Source organism: Equus quagga, chromosome 15 (genome assembly GCF_021613505.1).
Source record: "Equus quagga isolate Etosha38 chromosome 15, UCLA_HA_Equagga_1.0, whole genome shotgun sequence".
NCBI classification, from domain to species: domain Eukaryota; kingdom Metazoa; phylum Chordata; class Mammalia; order Perissodactyla; family Equidae; genus Equus; species Equus quagga.
In genome coordinates, this window is record NC_060281.1 from 73,580,615 (window position 1) to 73,601,449 (window position 20,835).

General features: G+C 45.9%; 1 protein-coding gene across 3 annotated transcripts in view; it reads left to right on the plus strand.

Annotated features, from left to right (window-relative positions):
* The window catches only part of PTPN11 (protein tyrosine phosphatase non-receptor type 11), an 84,869-nt gene that overhangs the window by 45,727 nt on the left and 18,307 nt on the right, over positions 1-20,835 (plus strand). For 2 of the 3 annotated variants that reach the window (XM_046639440.1, XM_046639438.1), the window contains exons 7-13: positions 7,031-7,127; positions 9,486-9,565; positions 9,671-9,829; positions 14,110-14,241; positions 18,327-18,493; positions 19,384-19,451; positions 19,962-20,113. In XM_046639440.1, the coding sequence (XP_046495396.1) occupies positions 7,031-7,127; positions 9,486-9,565; positions 9,671-9,829; positions 14,110-14,241; positions 18,327-18,493; positions 19,384-19,451; positions 19,962-20,113 (855 nt within the window). The remainder of the gene's footprint in view (positions 1-7,030; positions 7,128-9,485; positions 9,566-9,670; positions 9,830-14,109; positions 14,242-18,326; positions 18,494-19,383; positions 19,452-19,961; positions 20,114-20,835) is intronic. The other variant, XM_046639439.1, reaches the window with a different exon arrangement.

Sequence of the window (20,835 nt, forward strand, 5' to 3'; positions counted from 1 at the left end):
TTGATTTCTTTGGAGTGATTATATCCTGCTCAGGGGAGCTATAAATTCTACTTTGAGATGGTTAGGTTTTACGGAAACAAGACTTTAACTGCGCCCCAAAGCTGTGTCTTGAATAATAATTTTTGCTGGTGATCTCCGTTGGAAATCTTCCCCTTGGTGACTAAGTCCTGCCACGTTGACAATAGCCCCCAACCAGGGCTCCAGCCTTGTGCTAAAAAATGTTCGAGGATGGCGGGCGTGAGCTGTAAGCAGGACTTTCCATCTAGGCCGGGCTCCCAGAAGTTTAACAGAAGGGCTGCTGCCTTCCTGTGGGCAGAGCATTGCAGTGCTTACAGGTTTTGTTCCACAGGCTCCATTCTTAGAAATTCCTTTGTTTCCTTTGCACTATTTCTCTTTCAGCATCGCTGTCTGTCTTTCTCATTCTTTTCCCCTCCCCTCCTTCAGAGTTGTTTTCATTTGCTGGAGCTGCTTGACATCTTTACAGAGAATTTAAGAACTGAAGGTGTTTTAACATCTCTGCTTCACCTTTCTCCTCTGCCTTTAAACGACCTTGCTGCTTTCTGCGTCTGCCCTTGTTCTGTCTTCTTTATTGAGCGGGCCTGTGCTGCGGCCTGCATGTCTTCTTAGCTCCTTCCTTCTTTAACCTTGGCATGTGACCTCCCCCCATACTCTGAAATAACGCTTTCAGGAGGCACCAGTGGCTTTCTTATTGTAACACAAATAGTCTTTTCTCCAGTCTCTTTCTTCCCTGTGCTGCTCTTGAGACAGCTGCCCAGCTCCTCACCCCACCGTTTCCTTGGTTTCTCTGACCTGCGGCCGCATGCGCCTGGGTTATTGCTTCTCCCCGTTCCTTGGGCCTCTCTTGCTGTTCGTTGCCTTTTCTTCTCCTGACCACCCAGCTCTGGTGGTTCTCCAAGATGTGGTCTGGGCCCTCCGCTCCTCTTGCTTTAAATTTCCTCTTCCTTGGGGAGCACATCTGTTCTCATCCTAGTCCGATTACCCCTAAGTGTGTGTTGCCCTGAGCTCTGGTTTTGCCTTTTGAATTGTCCTTCCACGTTTCTCCTTGGCTGTCGGATCTCTTTACACTGGAGCAACCACCACAGGACCTCTTACTTTCCTCTTCAGACCGGATATCCGCTGCACTTCTCTGTCTCTGGTGGTCGTCCTGTTTATTCTTTGGCCCTGTAGGCTGGAGTCCTCAGAGCAGCCCTTCCCTCATCGTTCTCCTCTTTGTCCCATACCTTGTCATTCACCAAGCCCTGTTGATTTTTCTTTCCTAATGTCTTTCTGGTCTTAGAGGAAGGAAGGAAACTAACATTTATTGTCGACTCGGTGCTGCATGTTGGGTGAGGAATGTCATCTCGTTGTGTCCCCAGATCTTGAGAGGTAGGTAGTTACCCCTGGATGTTCTGAGAGATCAAAGCACCTGCCCGTGACCACTCTCTGGGCAGCAGCAGAGACAGGAGTGTCACCAGTGCTGGGGGTGCAGTCTCTCGTCACCCCAGAAGACATGAGCTGCTCATTTAACTCTCCGCCTCTGACCATCCGTTCACCCTTCTTGCTAATTTGCTCTCAACATTTCTCCCGTCACTCCTCTGCTCAGAAACCTTCAATGGCTCCCTATTTCCTACTAGAGACATAACATTTTCATTTTGGAGACAAGGAAACTAAAGCCCAGAAGAAGTGAGAAAGTTGTCCCCAGGGATATGACTGGCAAATAGTTGGCTGTGATTTGAACTTCTGGGGACTTCTGACTCCAAGCCTACCATGCTGTGCATCTTTTCATCCAACTCTTGAAGATTCTGTCCAGTTGTTAAGGACCTCCATGGTTTTTCTAACTCTCCCCATCTAACCTCATTCCCACCACTTCCTAGCACGCAGCTTCCAGACTTGGCGGCCAGACTCCTTCACCCTCCCACTAACTCTGGCCTCTGAGCCACCTTTGCTTACGTTCCCTAACTTGCCGGGATGCCTTCCTTTCTTACTCAGACCTTCTAAACCCTTCACCTGCTTCAAGCCTCAGCTCCTCCCAGAAACCTGCTTCAGTTAGTTTTCATAGATCTCACTCCCTAAATTCCACACCAAGTAATTAATTACACACTTAATTATAGATTTATCTTGTACATTTGCTGCTGTTTCATGTGTTAGAACCTGCTCTCCTCGAGGGACCAGGCCTTGTAAATTCGTTGGTCTACTTATACTCCATCTTGTGGAGGAAGGAGGTGAGTTGGCTTACAACAGCCCCTGGAAGGGAACCAGGGCTTGGGTTGGTTCTGTCCCTTATAATGTGCTTCGTAAGTGCTCTCGATCAGCTGGGACTTTCTCTGGTGATGAGAGTCTCCAGCTGCCCCTTCCCGCCTGGGTGGTGCTGTGGCCTCGCTCAGAACGAGCCGCCCAGAACCCCCGCAGAGAAGTGGTGACGCCGGCTGTGCAGTGTGGCGTCAGGAAGTGGGGCTTTCACCTGCCTCTGGCGCCTGTTAACACCGCAGAGTTTGCAGGAAAGAGGACGGAATGAGAAATTGTGGTGCTTCTCTGCAGAGAGGAGAGATGCCTCGTGGGGGCAGGGCTGGTTGGATATCCTCCTGCCTCTTGCAGGCCTCAGTCTGGTTCTGGGGAGGAGGTTTCCCTTAGCGGGTGGTAGCTGGTTATCTCAGGTGCATTGGGGAGCCTTTCGGGCAGAGCGTGGCAAGTCATAACTTCTGAGTTCTTTTCATTTTCAGTCTCCCTCTAGATGTGTGGCAGCCTTCCACCATGGGAAAAGAAATGTGTTCAGACAGCTTGGGCCGCAGGCACAGAGGAGAGTGGGCTAATGGGCACTAAGGAAGGAGCTGCGGGAGAGACACACTGTTAGTCATTATTAATCCGTGACAGCTGCCAGCCACTGGCAGTTAGCACTCAACTGTGCCTGGGAGCTGCAGGGGCTCTGGACCTGTCCTTTGTGGAAGATGCGAGGGCCCAAAGGCCTGTCTTGACTTCTGTGCTGTTCAAACCCCAAATGCACGTAGAAGAAGTGATTGGAAATCTAATGCAGGATGAGAGAAGCCTCTGGCTGACCTGAGTAGATATCTGGTTCAGCCAGCATGCCATGGGTATTGAGGAGGATTTCCCTGGCCTGGAACTCTGAATTTAGTCTGGCTAAGTGTTTGTTCAGGTGTGAAATGATTTTTTGATGGTACCCTATTATAGTATTTTTTTAACCTTTTTTTAGCTTTATTGAGATATAATTGGCATGTAGCATAATTAAGGTGTACAGCGTGTTAATTTTATACATGTGTATATTACAAAATTATTACACAGTAGGGTTGGTTAACAAGGTTTCTCTTTGTAACCCTTAGCCAATTCTTTGACGAGGCTTAGGAGGAAGTCTCAGTATGGTTCCAGTATGTCTTTAACATCTGCCTGCAACACCTGCCTGTGTCCCTCTCTTACAAAGCCTCAGGCATGCTACAGTATCTTGGTAGAATTTGATAGTATTTCATTTTTATTATATTCCTTTTTCTGGTTATGTTCTATATATGGCAAGTGATATTGGTTTTCATCTGTGCTCGTAATATGAAGTTTCCTTTTGAAATACATTTTATGAAGGAGAAAAAGAGGAAGTTAATATAGAAAGCAACTCATACAACAGGTGGTGTGCTGAGCTGGCAAAGCATCTTGAAGATGCCTTTCAAATGATTAAAGATTGTGACGTGCTGTTCTTGTATTTTGCCTACAGTGATTTTCCTTTATGTTGAAGTTCGCATCAACAGTATCAGAAAGGGATGCTAAATGTGGGGCCTGTGGTGCCCAGGCCATCACCGGTGACAGTCTGTGGTTTGTCTGTGCCACCCCACCCACTTCATTTGTCCGTTTGGCAAACACACTTTGAGTGCCCTCTGTGTGCATCATGCTGTGCTGGTTGCAGGCATAGCAGGGCAGTCCCTGCTGTCTGGTAGAGGAGTCAGATTGGAAAGACATAGCTGGGACTCAGTGCCACAAGCGTGCTCGTAGAGGGAGGTACTGCAGACAGTGCACTAAGTGTTGTGTGGCACGGGGAGGTCGTGCTCTGCATTGCTGAGTGGGTCAGGAAAGCTTCCCAGAGGAGGAAGTATTTGAAATGGGTCTCAAGGAATAAATAAAACATAACTATTCATAGGCTCTTGAGGGAGAAAAAGGGAATTCTAGGCAGAGGGGATAGCATGTACAAGAGCATGAAAGCCTGAAGAAATATGGTGAGTTCAAGACCCTTATGTATATTTTAGTATGGCTGGAGTATAGACATTGTGTCTCAAACTTGGATGTGCATTTTTTTTTTTAAGGATTTTGTTTTTTCCTTTTTCTCCCCAAAGCCCCCGGTACATAGTTGTATATTTTTAGTTGTGAGTCCTTTCTAGTTATGGCATGTGGGATGCTGCCTCAGCATGGCTTGATGAGCAGTGCCATGTCCGCGCCCAGGATCTAAACTGGCGAAACCCTGGGCCACCGAAGTGGAGTGCACCAACTTAACTACTCGGCCACGGGGCCGGCCCCTTGGATGTGTATTTGACCGTTGGGAAATATTGTTGAAGTGCAGATTTTGGTTGAGTAGATCTGGGGCAGGACCTGAGGTTCTGTGTTTCTGCAGACCACACATGGTGTAGCTGGGTATGTAGCTCATGTAACCATAGTAATTTAATAGCAATAGCTAGCATCTTCTTCCATGCTTCCTTGTATTCCAGGTACATTTTTGCACCTTACATGTATCTCATTGAACTCTATGCCAGCCCTATGGGGTGGGTAGATAAATTAGGATTATCCCCACTTTACACTTGAGGAAACTGAGGCAGACAGGCTAGTAACTTGGCAAAGTGGAAGCCGAGGTTAGAGGCAGGCCTCCGTTAGCTCAGAGCTGAGAAGGCCCCATGGGTTGTTCTGAAAAGCTTGGACTTGATCTTGAAGGGAGAGGGAGAAATTGAAGGTAATTCAACAGGGAGAGGCTGGATGAAATTTGCCTAAATTTTATAGCGATTGCTCTGGCCGTGCACCCCGCACGAGTGAAGCACCCACGAAGTTTGTTTCGTAAGTGAACACTCGAGTGCTTTGCTGTCAGGTTTGTTTTGAATCAAGCAGCTAATTATTTCCTAGCCGCCCCCCGCCCCATAGTAGCTTTTGTTGATGTTGTTGCTCCTCAGTTGGTTGATTTCTAAGTAGTTGTTCAGTTCATAGTGTTTGAACTTCTTTTTCAACCTCATCTTACTGTCTGAAAATCAAGATCGAACCTTCTTCCGAAGACAGCAATATTGCTCGGTGAGACTGGCTCACAGTTCAAAGGAAATGCTGGCTCGGAGAAGGCTAATGGCTTCAATTACTTAATCTGAGCTCACTTAAAAAATCGGAATGCCCATTTCATTGTCAGAGTTCTACGGACATCGTACTTTATTTCTATCCAGGTTTCGGCTAGCTAAACACTTTGCTTATGAGCTGTGTGTCAAGGACGAATATTGCATTTTGAAACTGAGGGTCAAATCCAGTTTAAACTCGTGACTTTCATGCCTGTCTGTGAAATTCAGACAAGTGAAATGGAACTGTAACAGGGCTGCTGGGTTAGGAAATAGCGGCTGTCGCTCCTTGTAGGAATCTTCAAGGGTTCTTTTTAGTCTGCCTTTCTTAATTTGCCCATGTGTGATTTCCCATTACAAATTAGATTGTTTGAAACTAATGGTCCCTTGAAGAGGCACTGTTTGTAATTTTGAAAATGGATCTTACCCCTTGGAAATACTTCAGCCCGGCTTGTCCAGCTTCCTGCCTGTTCCGTAGCTGGTCCTTTGCTCCACTTCCCCATGTCCCCTGTTCTGTTGGGGCTGGCCCCGCTGGGGCTCCCTGGCTTAGTCTCCTCATGCCCTGATCACGTTCCCACCCTCCTTTCCCTGCAGACGTGTCCTTCCTGACCGCTCACATTAGCTCGAGCATGTCTTCCTCACTCTGGCTGCGGAGAGCACAGGGCAGTGGGTGTCTGCGTAGACGCAGACTGGCTGCCTAGAGCAGTAACGTGAGTTCTTGGCATGGGAGGACTCTAACGCCATGCTAACGAAGCTTGCATGCCCACGATCCAGTGATACCCAAACCACTCTGCTATCCTCCAGCATCCAAATTTGAGAACTGACGTGTGGCTTGCTCTGGATTAAACAGGGGTATAAGTAGGCAGCTCATGAACTCCTCAAGAACACGGATCACATCTATTATTTGGTATACTCCACCAATGCTGATTGGCTTTCATTCTTTTTTTTTTTTTTTAAAGATTGGCACCTGAGCTAACAACTATTGCCAATCTTCCCCCCCCCCACCGCTTTTTCTCCCCCACTCCCCCCAGTACATAGTTGTGTATTTTTAGTTGTGGCATGTGGGACACTGCCTCAACGTGGCCTGATGAGTGGTGCCATGTCTGCGCCCAGGATCCTAACTGGTGAAACCCTGGGCCACCGAGGGCAGAGTGCGTGAACTTAACCACTCGGCCACGGGACCAGCCCCCTGGCTTTCATTCTTAATAATTGTTATTTTAAAAGATTTGTCTTCTTATATTTGTTCATTGTAGAAAATTTAGGTAAAAAAAAGAGAGCGAGCGAAGAAAGGGCCTTCATAATCCTACTACCCTGAAAAAAAATTCCACATGACTTTTTGGTGTCCGTCCTTCCACCATTTCTTTGTACGTAGGCAGATGCAGACATGTGACTTATGCTGACGCCTTGGGAAGTTTGACCTTCTTTTCACCTCACACTTACTCTGATCCTCTTTCCAAGGCGTCAGGTCTTCTCCAAGAACATCTTTGCAAATGGCCGCAGAACATTCTTTTGTATGAATGAACGATAGTGTTATTTAGGCAGCCCTTTCTTGTTGGAAATTTATGTTGTTTCCAATGTTTTTGCCACTGTTGATACAATATTAAGATGAGCATTTTTGTAGCTCTCGACTCTGAACATTTGCTAGGATGAATTCCTTAAAGCAGAAATGTTTAGCCAGGGTTTTTTTTGAAAGCTTTTGACGCATGATAATATTTACTTTTGTTCCTCTCTAGACACTACAACAGCAGGAGTGCAAACTTCTCTACAGCCGAAAAGAGGGTCAGAGGCAAGAAAATAAAAACAAAAACAGATATAAAAACATCCTGCCCTGTAAGTATTGATATTCGGAAGCTCAGTAGTGATCGCTTGTGGAGACTTTGCCAGGGTCCCTGTAACTTGTCCTGGGGGCCGTGTGCCTTCTCAGCAGATCGAAGCCTTAGCCTCTTTTAATGGTGAGGAGTCTGCAACATAATCAACTGTGGAGGGGACGGATGGCCTCATTCACTGAGTTCCTATAATGCTGATTAGTGAGTAAAATTGCCACTAGAAGGTTTTGAGTGTGGTTGTTTCCTTCTGTTAATTTATTTTGTCTGCCTAAGGGTGATAATCTCACAGCTTGCCATCTCCCAGGATCAGGCCATACCATGAGCCTCAGGGGTCCCAGGCTTGTGTCCTGTGCTACAGTATCCATCCCAAGGGTCTTGGGAAGGCCCGCCTCCTTTCTGGGACTCTGTTTCCTCATCTGGGGAACAGACAAGCTCCTCTTGAGGGCTCTTCCAACTGTTCTGCCCCCTGATGCCCTGAGCTCGAGATACTGGAGATGTGGGTACATACCTGCACTTTGCTCAGACCTGGATCTTGTGCTGTTCATAAAGCTGCACCTCTTTAACATCCAGATGCTGCCAGGGAGAGCCCAAGTTGAACCGGAGGAAAAAGAGGCCCGGAAGGCTGTAGGCCTTGCACGAGGGCCCCTGAAATGGCACTAAACGGTTGTCGCAGCTCATCTCTCCTGAGGGCTGACTCTGTGCCAGTCTCTTCGCATCCACAGCTCACTTAATCCATAGCCCATGCACACGAAGCAAGTGTTCTTATTATCCCTATTTTATAGACATATTAGCAGTGTCGCAAGTGGGAGTACGTGGGCCAGCTGGCACTGGAGTCCCCAAAGTCACTGCTCTTGGCACCATGCTCTCATGCAGGGGTCTTCAGCGTGGGCTATGCAAGGCAATCCACTGGGGGAAGGGACAGAACAGTTAGAATTTCTCTTTATTTATGTGCTGTATCTAAAGAAAAAAGGGAAAAGAAAAATTTAAACCTGATGTACAGGTTAATGGCAGTGCGTCCATGATGAATTTACCCAACTTAAAAACAAGGCTTGTTTGTATATATATGTGCGTGTATTTCAGTGTTCAAAAACCTGATTATTAAAGTTTATTGGGACACATGGTCAGATTTGGAGAGCATTGCTCTACTGTCTCATCAGGTCAGAGCCGTTCTGTCAGATATCGTGAACCCATCTGTGTATGTGTGTGAGTGTCAAGCATCCTCTTTCTCTTTCTGGATACATATGTACACATGCATGGAATATATGGGTACCACATCTCTGTGGGTATTTGTAATGTATGTAGATGAGGATGGGAGAAAGTGGAGGCATTTATAATCCTGAGAAAAGGCAATGAGGAATTTGAAGAGAATGAGTTTGAGCCACAGCATGGTCCTAATGACCTTGGGAAAGCCTCATTCTTTCTACGTGTAAGTTTTCATTTCTGCTCAGGAGGTCTAGTGGTACTCGTTAGTAGGATGTAGGGATGTGGGAAAAGATGAAGGGAACAATGGTATGCAGTATCTCGATAGAATATTATTGCCTTTTCCTTCCTTAAAGCTCCCAATGAGATGTTTTCTCCAATTAACATCTTATTTCTTTAAAGATGAGAAGTCTGAGGCAAAAAGAACATTGTTCTATTAAGGCATACAACTATATGACTAATTCCCATTGTAAAATATATTGTTTAGGTAGAGCACTCAGATTTTTTACACCAATAATGTACTTTTGTATAGAATTTGGTCAGTTGATACTATAAGAATCTTTTAGATACTGTATTTCATTCTGCTTCATTTGAAGAAACCCTTTTTGTTATGGGAAGTTTCAAATATATTCAGAAGTGGACAGAGTAGTGTAAAGAACCTGTGCATACCCGTCATCCGGCTCTGACGATTGTCACCTCATGCCCAATCTTGATTCATCTATATTTTGATCCACTTCTCCCCTCTCCCTGTATTGTTTTAAAGCAAATCTCAGACATCAGGTCATTCATCTGTACTTTACTCTTCCTTTTTCTAAAAAACTTTTTGTTTTGAAATAATTTTAGACTCACAAGAAGTCACAAAAATATATATAGGGTTCCCATCTCCCCTTTACCCAGCTTCACCCATGATAATATCCTTTATATCCATGGTACATTATTAAAACCAGGAAATTGACATTGCTACGTTATTCTTCTTAAAAAGCATTCTGAGGCATCACGTGGTGTTCAGATTATTGTTGTACTTGCTTAGTATTTGATTTTTCATGTGGTCTTATCATTGATGAACAAAACTTGGACTAGGTTGAGGATTAACTGATTTGAACTGATTTGTCCTGAAGAGGTCTGAGCACTTTGTGACTGATCTGTCTTTTTTTCCTTCCAGTTGATCATACCAGGGTTGTCCTGCATGATGGTGATCCCAACGAGCCTGTTTCGGATTACATCAATGCAAATATTATCATGGTGAGTTTTGCTTTTCACAGTGTTGTCTGATCGTACGTTGCTAGCCTGTTTTAAATCCTTCCTTGTGTCTTGAATGTTTCAAGGATGTTCTTCCTAAATTTCTAGCCTGAGTTTGAAACCAAGTGCAACAATTCAAAGCCCAAAAAGAGTTATATTGCCACACAAGGCTGTCTGCAAAATACGGTGAATGACTTTTGGCGGATGGTGTTTCAAGAGAATTCCCGAGTGATTGTCATGACAACGAAAGAAGTGGAGCGAGGAAAGGTATATTACATATGTTTCTGATGCAATATTGTTAAAGTATTGGACGCGTCAGGTTGACCATATTAATTAAGAATTGAATAGACAAATTAAGTGTACACTAAGAGACCCTCTGGAAAAAAGGGAGTAGAAGAAATTTAGTTATGATGTGCCTGGGTGTAGTTTTCTCTCTGTTTCTTCTGTGTGGGGTTCATTGAGCTTCTTGGATTTGTGGATTTATAGTTTTCTTCAAATTTGGATAATGTTTATTATTTCTTCAAATATGTGTCCCCACCACCCCCTGGCCTGGGACGCCGATTACACGTGTGTTAGGCTGCTTAAAGTTGTCGTACAGTTCACTGAGGCTTTCTTCATCGTTTCAGTCTTTTTTTACCCTGTGTTTCATTTAGGATAGCTTTTTTTTTTTCTGCTGTGTGTCTCTAAGTTAATGTTTTCTTCTGCAGTGTGTAATCTGCTGTTCATCCTATCCAGTGTATTTTCCACAGCACACGTTGTCTTTTTCACCTCTAGACGTTTTATTTGAATCTTTTATAAGATTTTGGATCTTCTTATTTATAACATTTGGATCTTTTAAATATCTTTGATGCCTTTCCTTTTTTTTTTTTTTTAAAGATTTTATTTTTCCTTTTTCTCCCCAAAGCCCCCCAGTACATAGTTGTATATTCTTCGTTGTGGGTCCTTCTAGTTGTGGCATGTGGGATGCTGCCTCAGCGTGGTTTGATGAGCAGTGCCATGTCCGCACCCAGGATTCGAACCAACGAAACACTGGGCTGCCTGCAGTGGAGCGCGCGAACTTAACCACTCGGCCACGGGGCCAGCCCCTGATGCCTTTCCTTTTAACATGTGCATCATTTCCTATACCTTTTGTGAACATATGGAATATAGTCTTAATAACTATTTTAATGTCCTTGTTACTAATTCTATTGTATACGTTGTTTCATTTTTTCTGGTTTTTGAGTTGTTTAAAGTGGGAGGGGAAATCCAGTCCTGTTACTCCACTGTATCCAGAAGCAGAGGTCAAAAAGATTGGAGGCCTGTCTAGTACTCTCGGTGCTTAGAGTACTAATAAACGGTGATTTTAGTTGTCATATAAACTATACTTATCATGACTTTCAAAAATTAAATTAATTTGAATTATCCAAACCATATGTTCATATAAATATTCAAACACATTATAGTTAAGGTTAATGTTGCCTTTGTCACCTGCATCCCACCCATTTTAGTCCCCTCCTCCAGTGTAAAAACCCTGTTATCAGTTTGATGTGTCTTCTTCTACACTGTCTTCTTGGCATTTACATATGTTCATTAGAGGCATTACAGGCTTTACATGCCTACATTTACATATGTACATGTATTGACACGTGTATGTACCTATAGAAGTATATAGTACTATTTTCTGAAAAATACTCTATGAAAAGTGCTTTCATACAATAACTTCATTGTGCATCTTGGGCCATCCCCTCCACCAATATATGTTCTAACTTCTTCTGTTAGTACATATTGGCTATCCCATCCATTTTTGTTTTTTTTTTTAAAGATTTTATTTTTTCCTTTTTCTCCCCAAAGCCCCCCGGTACATAGTTGTGTATTCTTCGTTGTGGGTTCTTCTAGTTGTGGCATGTGGGACGCTGCCTCAGCGTGGTTTGACGAGCAGTGCCGTGTCCGCGCCCAGGATTCGAACCAACGAAACACTGTGCCGCCTGCAGCGGACCATGCGAACTTAACCACTCAGCCATGGGGCCAGCCCCCATCCCTTTCTTTTTAATAATTGCATGGTATTGGATGTTCTATAATTTGTTTAACCATTATGCCCTTGATGGACATTCAAGTGTTTCAGTTTTTTTCTTGCAAACCAAGCTGAAGTGAGTAATCTTATTCTTGCTTTTATGTGCACGTGGCTGATGTTCCTCTAGGTTAGCTATCAGAAGGGCTGCTAGGTCACAAGGTGTGCATGTTGTTGTTTTAATACTTCTACCAAACTGCCCTCCAGAGTGGCTGTCCCAGTCTACATTCCCCCCAGCAGCATGTGCCTGGCACCCATCTCCCCATACCCTTCACGACAGACACTACAGGTTTTTGGAAGTGTAATGTCTGATACCTACAGAGAAGCAGGCACATCTCATTGAGTGACAACTCTGTGTGTTATCCCAAAGTGAGCTCATCCATGTGGGTTTTTTAATATGGAAAAGTTCTGTGTTTTTGTTTGTGTTCTAGATAAGTTCTCTTTTAGATACACTTTAATTGGTTTATATAAAATTTGCATAGAATGTAGCAGTTGCACCTATAAGTTAAACCTAAGACAGGTGGGTGATTTTGGATTTTAGCCCTCCTAATATAATTTTCGTATCAGTTGTGGGGGCAGTGTGATTTTATAAGATTTTTCTTATTGCACTACTAGTTGTTGTCCTCTGAACACCTTTGAGGCCAGATCTGGTCATTGTGAAAACAAAGGCTTCCTCCTGCAGCTGCCTGCAGGAACGTTAGATGTTTTTGAATTAATATACAAGTTTAAACGTCTTCGTAGTTTCTGCGTCAAGTGAGTGTCACCTGCCCTAAGTACGGAAAGGAAAACTGAGCCCTCTATCCTGCCTGTTTCCTGATTGTAGTGTAGGAGGCCACCTGTTCTCAAAGGATTTGGGGGCTGTGAAGAGAGAGTGCTTCTGTCACTTCAGAGAATCAGTGTTGGTCCCTTTCAGAAGAGCTGCTGGAAGCTCCTAGAACAGGCAGACATTGGGCCAAATCACTGTGTCCCGCTCCTCACCTCCTCCTCCCAGTCTATGCCTGCTTCTCATTCTTCCTCTGCGCTCTGCGGGGGCAGGGTGACATGACGGGCTTCCGTTCCCTTCGCAGGCCTTTCTGATAACCTGCTCTCTCGGGATCCCTCCAGTGCACAAAATAGAAAAACCAGACTCTGGATTCTCTTTGATTCCTGGCTTTGCTTTAAACGCTCGAGTATTAGCTCTCACATTTTAGAATTTGTTTCCAAGGTTTACATCAGAGTTTGGAAAACTGGGAGGAGGGCCGCAGTGCTTTGCAGATGTTTGAAGTCAGCTGGAATGTTTTCAGAATGGTGATTTGATTTTTGTTCTCTGTTGAGTTCTTTTGAGCAACTGGCAGTCCTGAGAACTGATTGGCCAAGAACAGCATTGAGTACAATTAGTATCGAAAGTGTTTATTTGGGGATAAAAAAATTGTGTCAAATCTGTCAAAGAGAGATTTGGATCTATAAAATGCTGGAGGGAAAAGCTGAATTCACAGTAATAATAAATAAAAAACCACATAAACTATGCCAGGCAAAAAAGTTGCACCATCCATTAATCCCTCTGTTGAACTTTTCTCTTGTTGTGTTTTTTTTTCTATCAATTAGTCATTGACTATGTGGATGTCTGCGGCTGCTCTCCTATTTCTAGCTTTAAGACTGAATTTCTCTGTCTTTCTAATATACAGGGTAAATTTCTCTTGCTGGTATTTGTGTCTTAGTGGTTGTGGAAAGTGAGTGGTGTGGGTGACTGCTCCCAGAAAAAAACAGAACACATTCTCTGCCCAGGACACATCACCAAAGATATACAGACTCGTCGCTCATTGAGTGAAATATCTTCCTCTTTGGCAGCAAGAATGATGTTCTGGTGCCATATTTTTAATCTGCCTGCTCTGAAGCCAGCAGCTCTTGCAGGCTTGGCGTTCCCAGACACCCAGTTAAGCGAAGGTGACGTGTGTAGTAGGTATCAAATGGATCTGGATATAGAAAAAGCAGCTGGTTCAAAACCCCCTCGGCTGCCTTTCTCTACTGGAGTTGTTCACACTCGGGTTAGATAAGGCACAGAGTCCTCCTACGCTGGTGCGGAAATGAACCAGACAGTCTGGCTCGTTGGGCAGCCCATCCACCTCCAGAGTCTTTGCTTGCCTTCCGCAGAGTGACTGGCAGATCTCTAGAATCCAAAACTCTGGTTGCTAGACAGCACCCTCAAACTGGTTAGTCCTTCTGTCTTTGCATCTTTGGTTCTTTAGAGATAAACAAACACTGACTCTCCTTTGACATGTGTCTTAGGTCAGACAACCCTGCAAAGGCTTTGTCTGCCCCCTTCTCCCTGGCTTGCCAAGCGCCTCCTTTTCTTACTTGAACTCGTCTGTCCTTTTCTTTGAAAGGGAGACAGGTAGATGGTAGACACGCCATTTTCCATGTTAGTAGTCATTAAGCAAGGCTTGAACGTTTATTTTCTGCTGGGTTAGGCTTTAATTCAGAGTTCTCAGAGATTAACTGTCTTTTCTCTGATCCCTTCCAGAGTAAATGTGTCAAATACTGGCCTGACGAGTATGCTCTAAAAGAATATGGGGTCATGCGTGTTAGGAACGTCAAAGAGAGTGCCGCTCATGACTACACGTTAAGAGAACTTAAACTCTCAAAGGTTGGACAAGTAAGTATATTGTCGTATTTTAGAGACTTTGGTAATTGTCTGTCGTATGCAGTGATCCAGAGTCGTGCAGTTACTCATGCTTGCATCCGTTCATGCATTTATTCACTCTCTGATTCAGTGTCTGTTTATTGGGTGCCTTCTGTGAGCCAGGTACAGTTGAGGCACTACTGGTACATTGAAAACAAGACAGGCATGGGCCCTGCCCTCACAGAGCCTCAGGAGATGGAAAGGTTAAAAAGTAAAGAACCAACCAAGCTTTCCGATTGTGCTCAGTCTGTGCAGGCTATAGGATGGTGTATTAGAGAGAAACTGAGTACTTGAGATGGAGTAAACTGAGAGAGCCTCTTGGAGGGAGCATCACTTGATCTGACACCTGAAGATGGAGGAGCCAGACATCCAAAGACGAGTATCTCAAGCAAAGGGAACAGCAAGTGCAAAGGCCCTGAGGTCCTGGTCAAAGTCCATGGCATCAGATCTTAATTGCGTGTAGTTCAGGTTTCTCCCTGGAGTGACTAACTTTACAAAGCAGGATTAGATTTGGATTCGTTTTAATTTCATGGTTAGAGGGGCTTACTTATTCAAGGTCTTTTGGGGAAACAAAGATGAATGAAACAGCCTTAACCCTCGAGGAATTACAGTCATGTAGCAGTGAGAAGCCATTTATACAATGGCGGTGCTCCAGAGCAGGCCTGGGCTGTAACACCCGGCTGATGTGCTGTCGTACTGCAGAGGCTACGCTTCCTTCCAGCTTGGGCATCGGGGAGATGGTCCCAGAAGAGACAGAGTCTTTAAGGTTGAGGATTCCGTGGGAGAACATGGTGGAGGAAGGGCCTTGCAGGTGGAGGTGTCATTGTGGTCACAGTGCTAAATTGCAAAGTGTAGGCGAGTGGGATTTATGGGGGATAAAGGCAAGTGGGGAATCAAGGGAACAACCTTGGGTTGAGAGAGGTTTTGACCATCATGTTAAGAAATGCGAACTTTATTCGTTAGTTGTCATGGACCCTGTGATGGTTCTTGTGCCAAGTGAACATGTGTGCAGAGCTGTGTGCCTGGAAGTGTCTGATAGCCCTTGCAGGGAGGACTGGGGATGGGGTGATCCTAGTGGCTGGGAGGCCTCCGCAGTGGTCGAGGTCTGATGGCCTGCCTCCTCTCCACGGATCCCAGAGACTCCAGCAGTTAGGGTGAGGTCTGCAGGCTGTGGGGTAGTTTGGCTGTTAGAGGAGGAGGAGGATTCAAAAACATTTTAGGATTTGAGTCTGAGTGGACAGCACTCCTGTGGCAGAGGTCAGGAAAGCTAGGAGAAGATATACAAGATGGTAGGGCTTGGACTGTCTAGGTACAAGATGCCAGGGTAGTGACAGGGGTGATGGACAGAAAGGGACCAACCGGAGATAACTGTGGAGGTAGACATGAAGGGATTTGATGATGGCGAGAACGAGAGGCGAGGGCAGCATTAAGAACGACCGCCAGTTTTCTAGCTTGAACAGTGGGGTGGATGGCAATGGATTTGAGGAGGAAGGGAGGATGAAGAACCAACCTCCTAGACTTGTAAAGTTTGAGATGCCTTTGAGAAGCGAAGATGCCACGGAGGCAGGGATGGAGGTTGCGTGAAAAGGGGAGATGGGATCTAGAGCATCGGGGATGGATTGGTTTTGATCGATGGTGGGATCGTTCTTCTGTGGTGATGGAGGGAAAGAGGAGAAGGTGGCTGCAGATGCAGGTGGAGGAGCTGAAATGGATTTTCTGTATATTCTCCATGAGGCCTGAGACAGGCATCAGCTGATTTTGGAAGGGAATAAGTAGAGATGAAATAGGGGCCGGCCCCGTGGCTGGGTGGTTAAGTTAGCGCGCTCCGCTACAGGCGACCCACTGTTTTGTTGGTTCGAATCCTGGGCGCGGACATGGCACCGCTCATCAGACCACACTGAGGCAGCATCCCACATTGCCACAACTAGAAGGACCCACAACGAAGAATATACAACTACGTACCGGGGGCTTTGGGGAGAAAAAGGAAAAAAATTAAACCTTTCAAAAAAAAAAAGAAGAGATGAAATATTTGAGGAAAGTGGGAATAGCATGCAATAATTTTGTAGAGAAAGCAAGAAATGCAGTAAATATCTAGGCAGTGCTGAGTCCTCTGTTGAGGTGGTGAACATGAACATTTGGTAACATTGATCACGTGGTTGTGTGATTTTTCTTGAGGACACTGTTCCTCAGGTTAAAAACAGAAAGTGGGTGGTTGGGTTTGTCCAGGCTTGCAGCTTTGCCTGGTGGGTGGTGAATGGAGGGCAGTTGTCAGGATGGTACGTGGAATCCGAGCTGGTTAAGGGGGCAGCAAGAGCAGGAGGAGGCGGGTGGAGAGTGGAGGGAGGCTCCGTGGTCTGGTGAGCTCCGTGAGGAGGTCGGGGACTAACGCGAGTGGAAACCTGGGCGGTCGTGGTCCAGGGTGAGGTGTTGGAACTTCTGATGTCAGCGGGGATGCAGGTCTCCTGATGGGGAGAGAGTGGAGGTCCAATCAATGGCAGAGACTGTGAGAGGAGCTGGAAAAATGTAGCCGTCAGGCGGAAGTGGGAGAGAGATTTAGAGGACGTTGGACAAAGATTTCAGAGAAGTTTTTCTTTAGTTTTAGTGGTAAACTAGCCATCTTCTCGCTATCGGGGCTTTCTGAGAAGCGGGTGGGTTTTCTTCAGTTCTAGTGGCAAGCCATCCATCTTCTTGTTATCAGAGGCCTTTGAGTGGCAGGTACAGGGACCGTTGGTGTGTTTGCTTTGTGTTTTGCCCCTGGATGCAGATGCTGACACGGGACTGATCATTTCTCCAGAATTGCTGGTCATGTATTATCTACTTTTTGTGTAACCTGTTACATTTTCTCTGAAGTGCTGTCGCATGGCCTCACTGAAGCCTCTTAACTGCCCAGGAAGGAGGGCTCAGGCAGAGACCTCAGCGACCTTTCCCGAGGAGGAGGAGCGTGGATGCGCGGGGAAGCTGAGTCTCTCTCACTCCCTGCTGTCCTTGCTGTGGCCTCTGTAGGCCCTGATATGTAGCTCACCAGTAACACCAAGAAAGCTCTTTTTCATGACGTCAGAAAATTAAATGCACGTAACTCAAGAAAAGATCTTAATCGCGCTTCACATTCCTTGGATGTCCTGAAAGTCACTGATGGTGGACACTGGTCTAGTTTCTCTCTCTCTTATTTTTAAATCCGCTTTAAAAATGTCACTTAACTTGGATTGTCTCTGGATACTGTGTATAGGAAGAAGATGCAGCATTGCTACAAAGACCTAATCTGCGTAGACCCAGAACGCCATACTTTTTGGCCTTGTGTGGTCTTGGTACCATCGTTGACCTTTGTGAGTGACGGCTCTCCTCAGAAGAGCGTTGGTGTGCCGAGTCTCTCACTCTGCTGAGCAGTAGCCGTGTGTCTGATTGGTCTTGTTTAATCCTCACAGTGGTATTGTGAGAGAGTGAAGATTTTTTCTATTTGCAAAGGAAAAAATTGAGGCTTAGAGATGTCCAGGGGCCACAGTGAGTGTGAATGCTGGAATTTGGGCCTAAATCCAGTCATGTAATTGCAAAGCCTGTCTTCGTATCTACTTTGCAGTAAAGAGAAGTTAAAAATATCATGATATGATGATAAAAGTGTGTGTGTTGGGGGCGGGGAGGAGGGCTGGGTGTAAAAAAACAAAGGAGCAAGTGTCTTGAGGGATTCCCTGTTCTCCCATCTGGTGGGAGGAGCGCCCCGAGTCCCAGAGGCCCCAGTCGCCTCCTGAGTTGAGCTACTCATGGATGAGGAGGAGCAGGGACATTGCCTGCTGCTGCTGCTTCAGAGAGGTGATTCAGGCTGCTGTTTCCTGAAGAAGCCAGACATCTTCATTCTTCTAACAGAGGCAAGAGCTGCCTCCCGGCTTGCTCAGCCAGACGCAAAAGCAGAAGAGAGCTGAGAGACTCAGAAGAAGACCTGTAAATGGGGCGGGAGGAGGTTCTGTGCCGGCCAGCCCCATCGGCTCACGTGGGGTCTGGGAAAGATGGGAACTGGGCAGTTCCTCAACCCCTTGATTTATTTAATTCTTTTCTGGTTTTTCTTGGCTCTACTCCAGGGGAATACGGAGAGAACGGTCTGGCAATACCACTTTCGGACCTGGCCAGACCATGGAGTGCCCAGTGACCCCGGGGGCGTGCTGGACTTCCTGGAGGAGGTCCACCATAAGCAGGAGAGCATCATGGACGCTGGGCCTGTGGTGGTTCACTGCAGGTGACCAGCCCCCCGTCCCCATCTACGAGCACTCGGGGCTTGTTTTAACTACCCACCCCAGCTCTTTAACTGTGGGAAAAATTGCATCTCTATTTGAGGCCTGATAAACTGCATTAAGGGACACTTTAGCCCCAAAGTATGTTTCTCCTAGACCTTCCAGGACAGCCAGGTACTGGGGGTGGCTGGCCACGGGTGGTGACCACGGTCCTCATTCTCAAGGAGTCCTTAGTCACTTTTGCTTGGTTTTCTTTTTAGTTTAGTAATCTAGGATTTATCTCTTTGTGATTCTGTTCTCTTCTACCATGGAAATAAGATACATTTTTTTTCCCTGACGATACACTTGTTTGCTTCAAAAGATTCAGACTGTTTCCCATCTAGCCCTCTGGAAGCCATGCCCGTGGCCTCCACACCACAGTTTGCAGGCTGCTCGTGCCCAAGCTTTGGGCTTCATGGTTATACTTGGGAAAAGTTGCTTTCCTAAACCTCATTCGTATACCATTTGTTCGGTTTTTTAAAAGCTGCCGTTTACTGAGCACTTACTCTGTGCCAGCCTCTGAGCTCAGTGTTTTTCATACACGATGCACATTTGATCCTCACAGCAATCCTGTGAGGTATGCACTGTTATCCCCATTTCACAGATGAGGAAACTGGGATCAGAGAGGCGAAGGCAGCTGCTTTGGGCACGCTGTCCTGGAGAAGCTGGGCTCCCATCACAGGATGGGCTGAGTCTAAAGCCCTGTGCTCTTTGCTGATCTGTTTTCAAATATAAATAGACGATCCTACAACTATTCCCAAGAGCAGATGTTGTTTCTGTTAATATCAATAGCTTGGTTTTGAGTTTAAATCCTCATGAATGACCCCGTTGTGCTTGCTTTCTGTCCTGCCCGCAGTGCTGGAATTGGCCGGACAGGGACGTTCATTGTGATAGATATCCTTATTGACATCATCAGAGAGAAAGGTAGGTCATCTGGAGGGCAAGAAGCTACAGTTCCTGTTTTTAGTTTATGGAAGGAAAGTGCTAGTGAAAATAGCCCGGGGAAGAATTTGAATGTTAAAAAATGTTCACAAAAATCTGGGCCGAAGGCTTCAACTTCGGTATGTTCGCCAGAGAACAGAAGTGATGCTATCGGAGCTTTTGGCATCGAAGGAAGCCTAGGCTCTGTGGATCCCACCGCTGTGGTCTTCTGTTGAGTATGCAGTGGTGGTCTCTAGCCAGCCACCTGATCCTTACTGGCGGTATGGGGTGGTGCTGCTGGAAAGGGAGGGAATCCTCATCTCCAGCACTTTCTCATGTCATCTCTGACCATTGGTAGTGATCAGACGGCCTGTGCTGTAGCCCTTGAAACATGTTCGGTTAGAACCCTGAAGACTAAATTTGCTTTGTCTGAGTCTGCTAAACGTGGTGCATTAAACCACTTCACTCCGGCCCTCCAGTTTCCCCTGATGCTTTGTGGTGCTTGCTTTGTAGGTGTTGACTGCGACATTGACGTTCCCAAAACCATTCAGATGGTGCGGTCTCAGAGGTCAGGGATGGTCCAGACAGAAGCACAGTACCGATTCATCTACATGGCCGTCCAGCATTATATCGAAACACTACAGCGCAGGATTGAAGAAGAGCAGGTACGAGTCTGCAGGGCTGGCGTGTGGATTTTCGTTGTTTTTCTAAGCAGCTTGAATGCGCTCTCCTTGTGAGCAGGAAGACAGGCTCCCATAGGCGACTGTCCTTGTTTGGGAATGGAAACAACCAGGAAGGGCTTCTCTGGAAACTCTCCCTACTTCACAACCCTGGTTTTTCAGAAGAGTGGGGCACCATGCTGTTGTCTGTCCTGATAGATTGGGGAACTGCCGCCTGGAAGGGTTAGGATTTTCCCAGGCTCACGTGGCAAGCTTAGAACTCAAAGCCTTGAAGTTTCCAGCCTGTTCCAGTTTTAATCCAGGCCATATTTATCTTGATTCCGTCTCTTAAATGAATGCTTCACTCCTCATAGCACACAGCGCTTTGAACCACCAATTTGGTCGAGTTGGAAACAGTGAAATTTCAATTTTAATAAGCCGTGCATAATGAAGAAGAATGTGGAGTTGGAGCCTTTCCATTTGAAGCTATTCATAACAGACACAAAGCGGAGTTAATTAGGAGTGTGCTGAGACCAGGGAAAGGAGGCGACTGCTCCTTTGGGGAGCTCTGCTTAGCTCCCTCCCCACCCCCACCCTAGCCCCATTGCTGTGCTGCAGACGGGGTGGCGTCTAAACATCAGAGATATTTGCCTGCTTTCCCCTGTTGACTGCCTTCCAGAGAACTCAGCTTCTCAAAATGGGAGCTAAGCTCTTCTCAAAGTGGGACC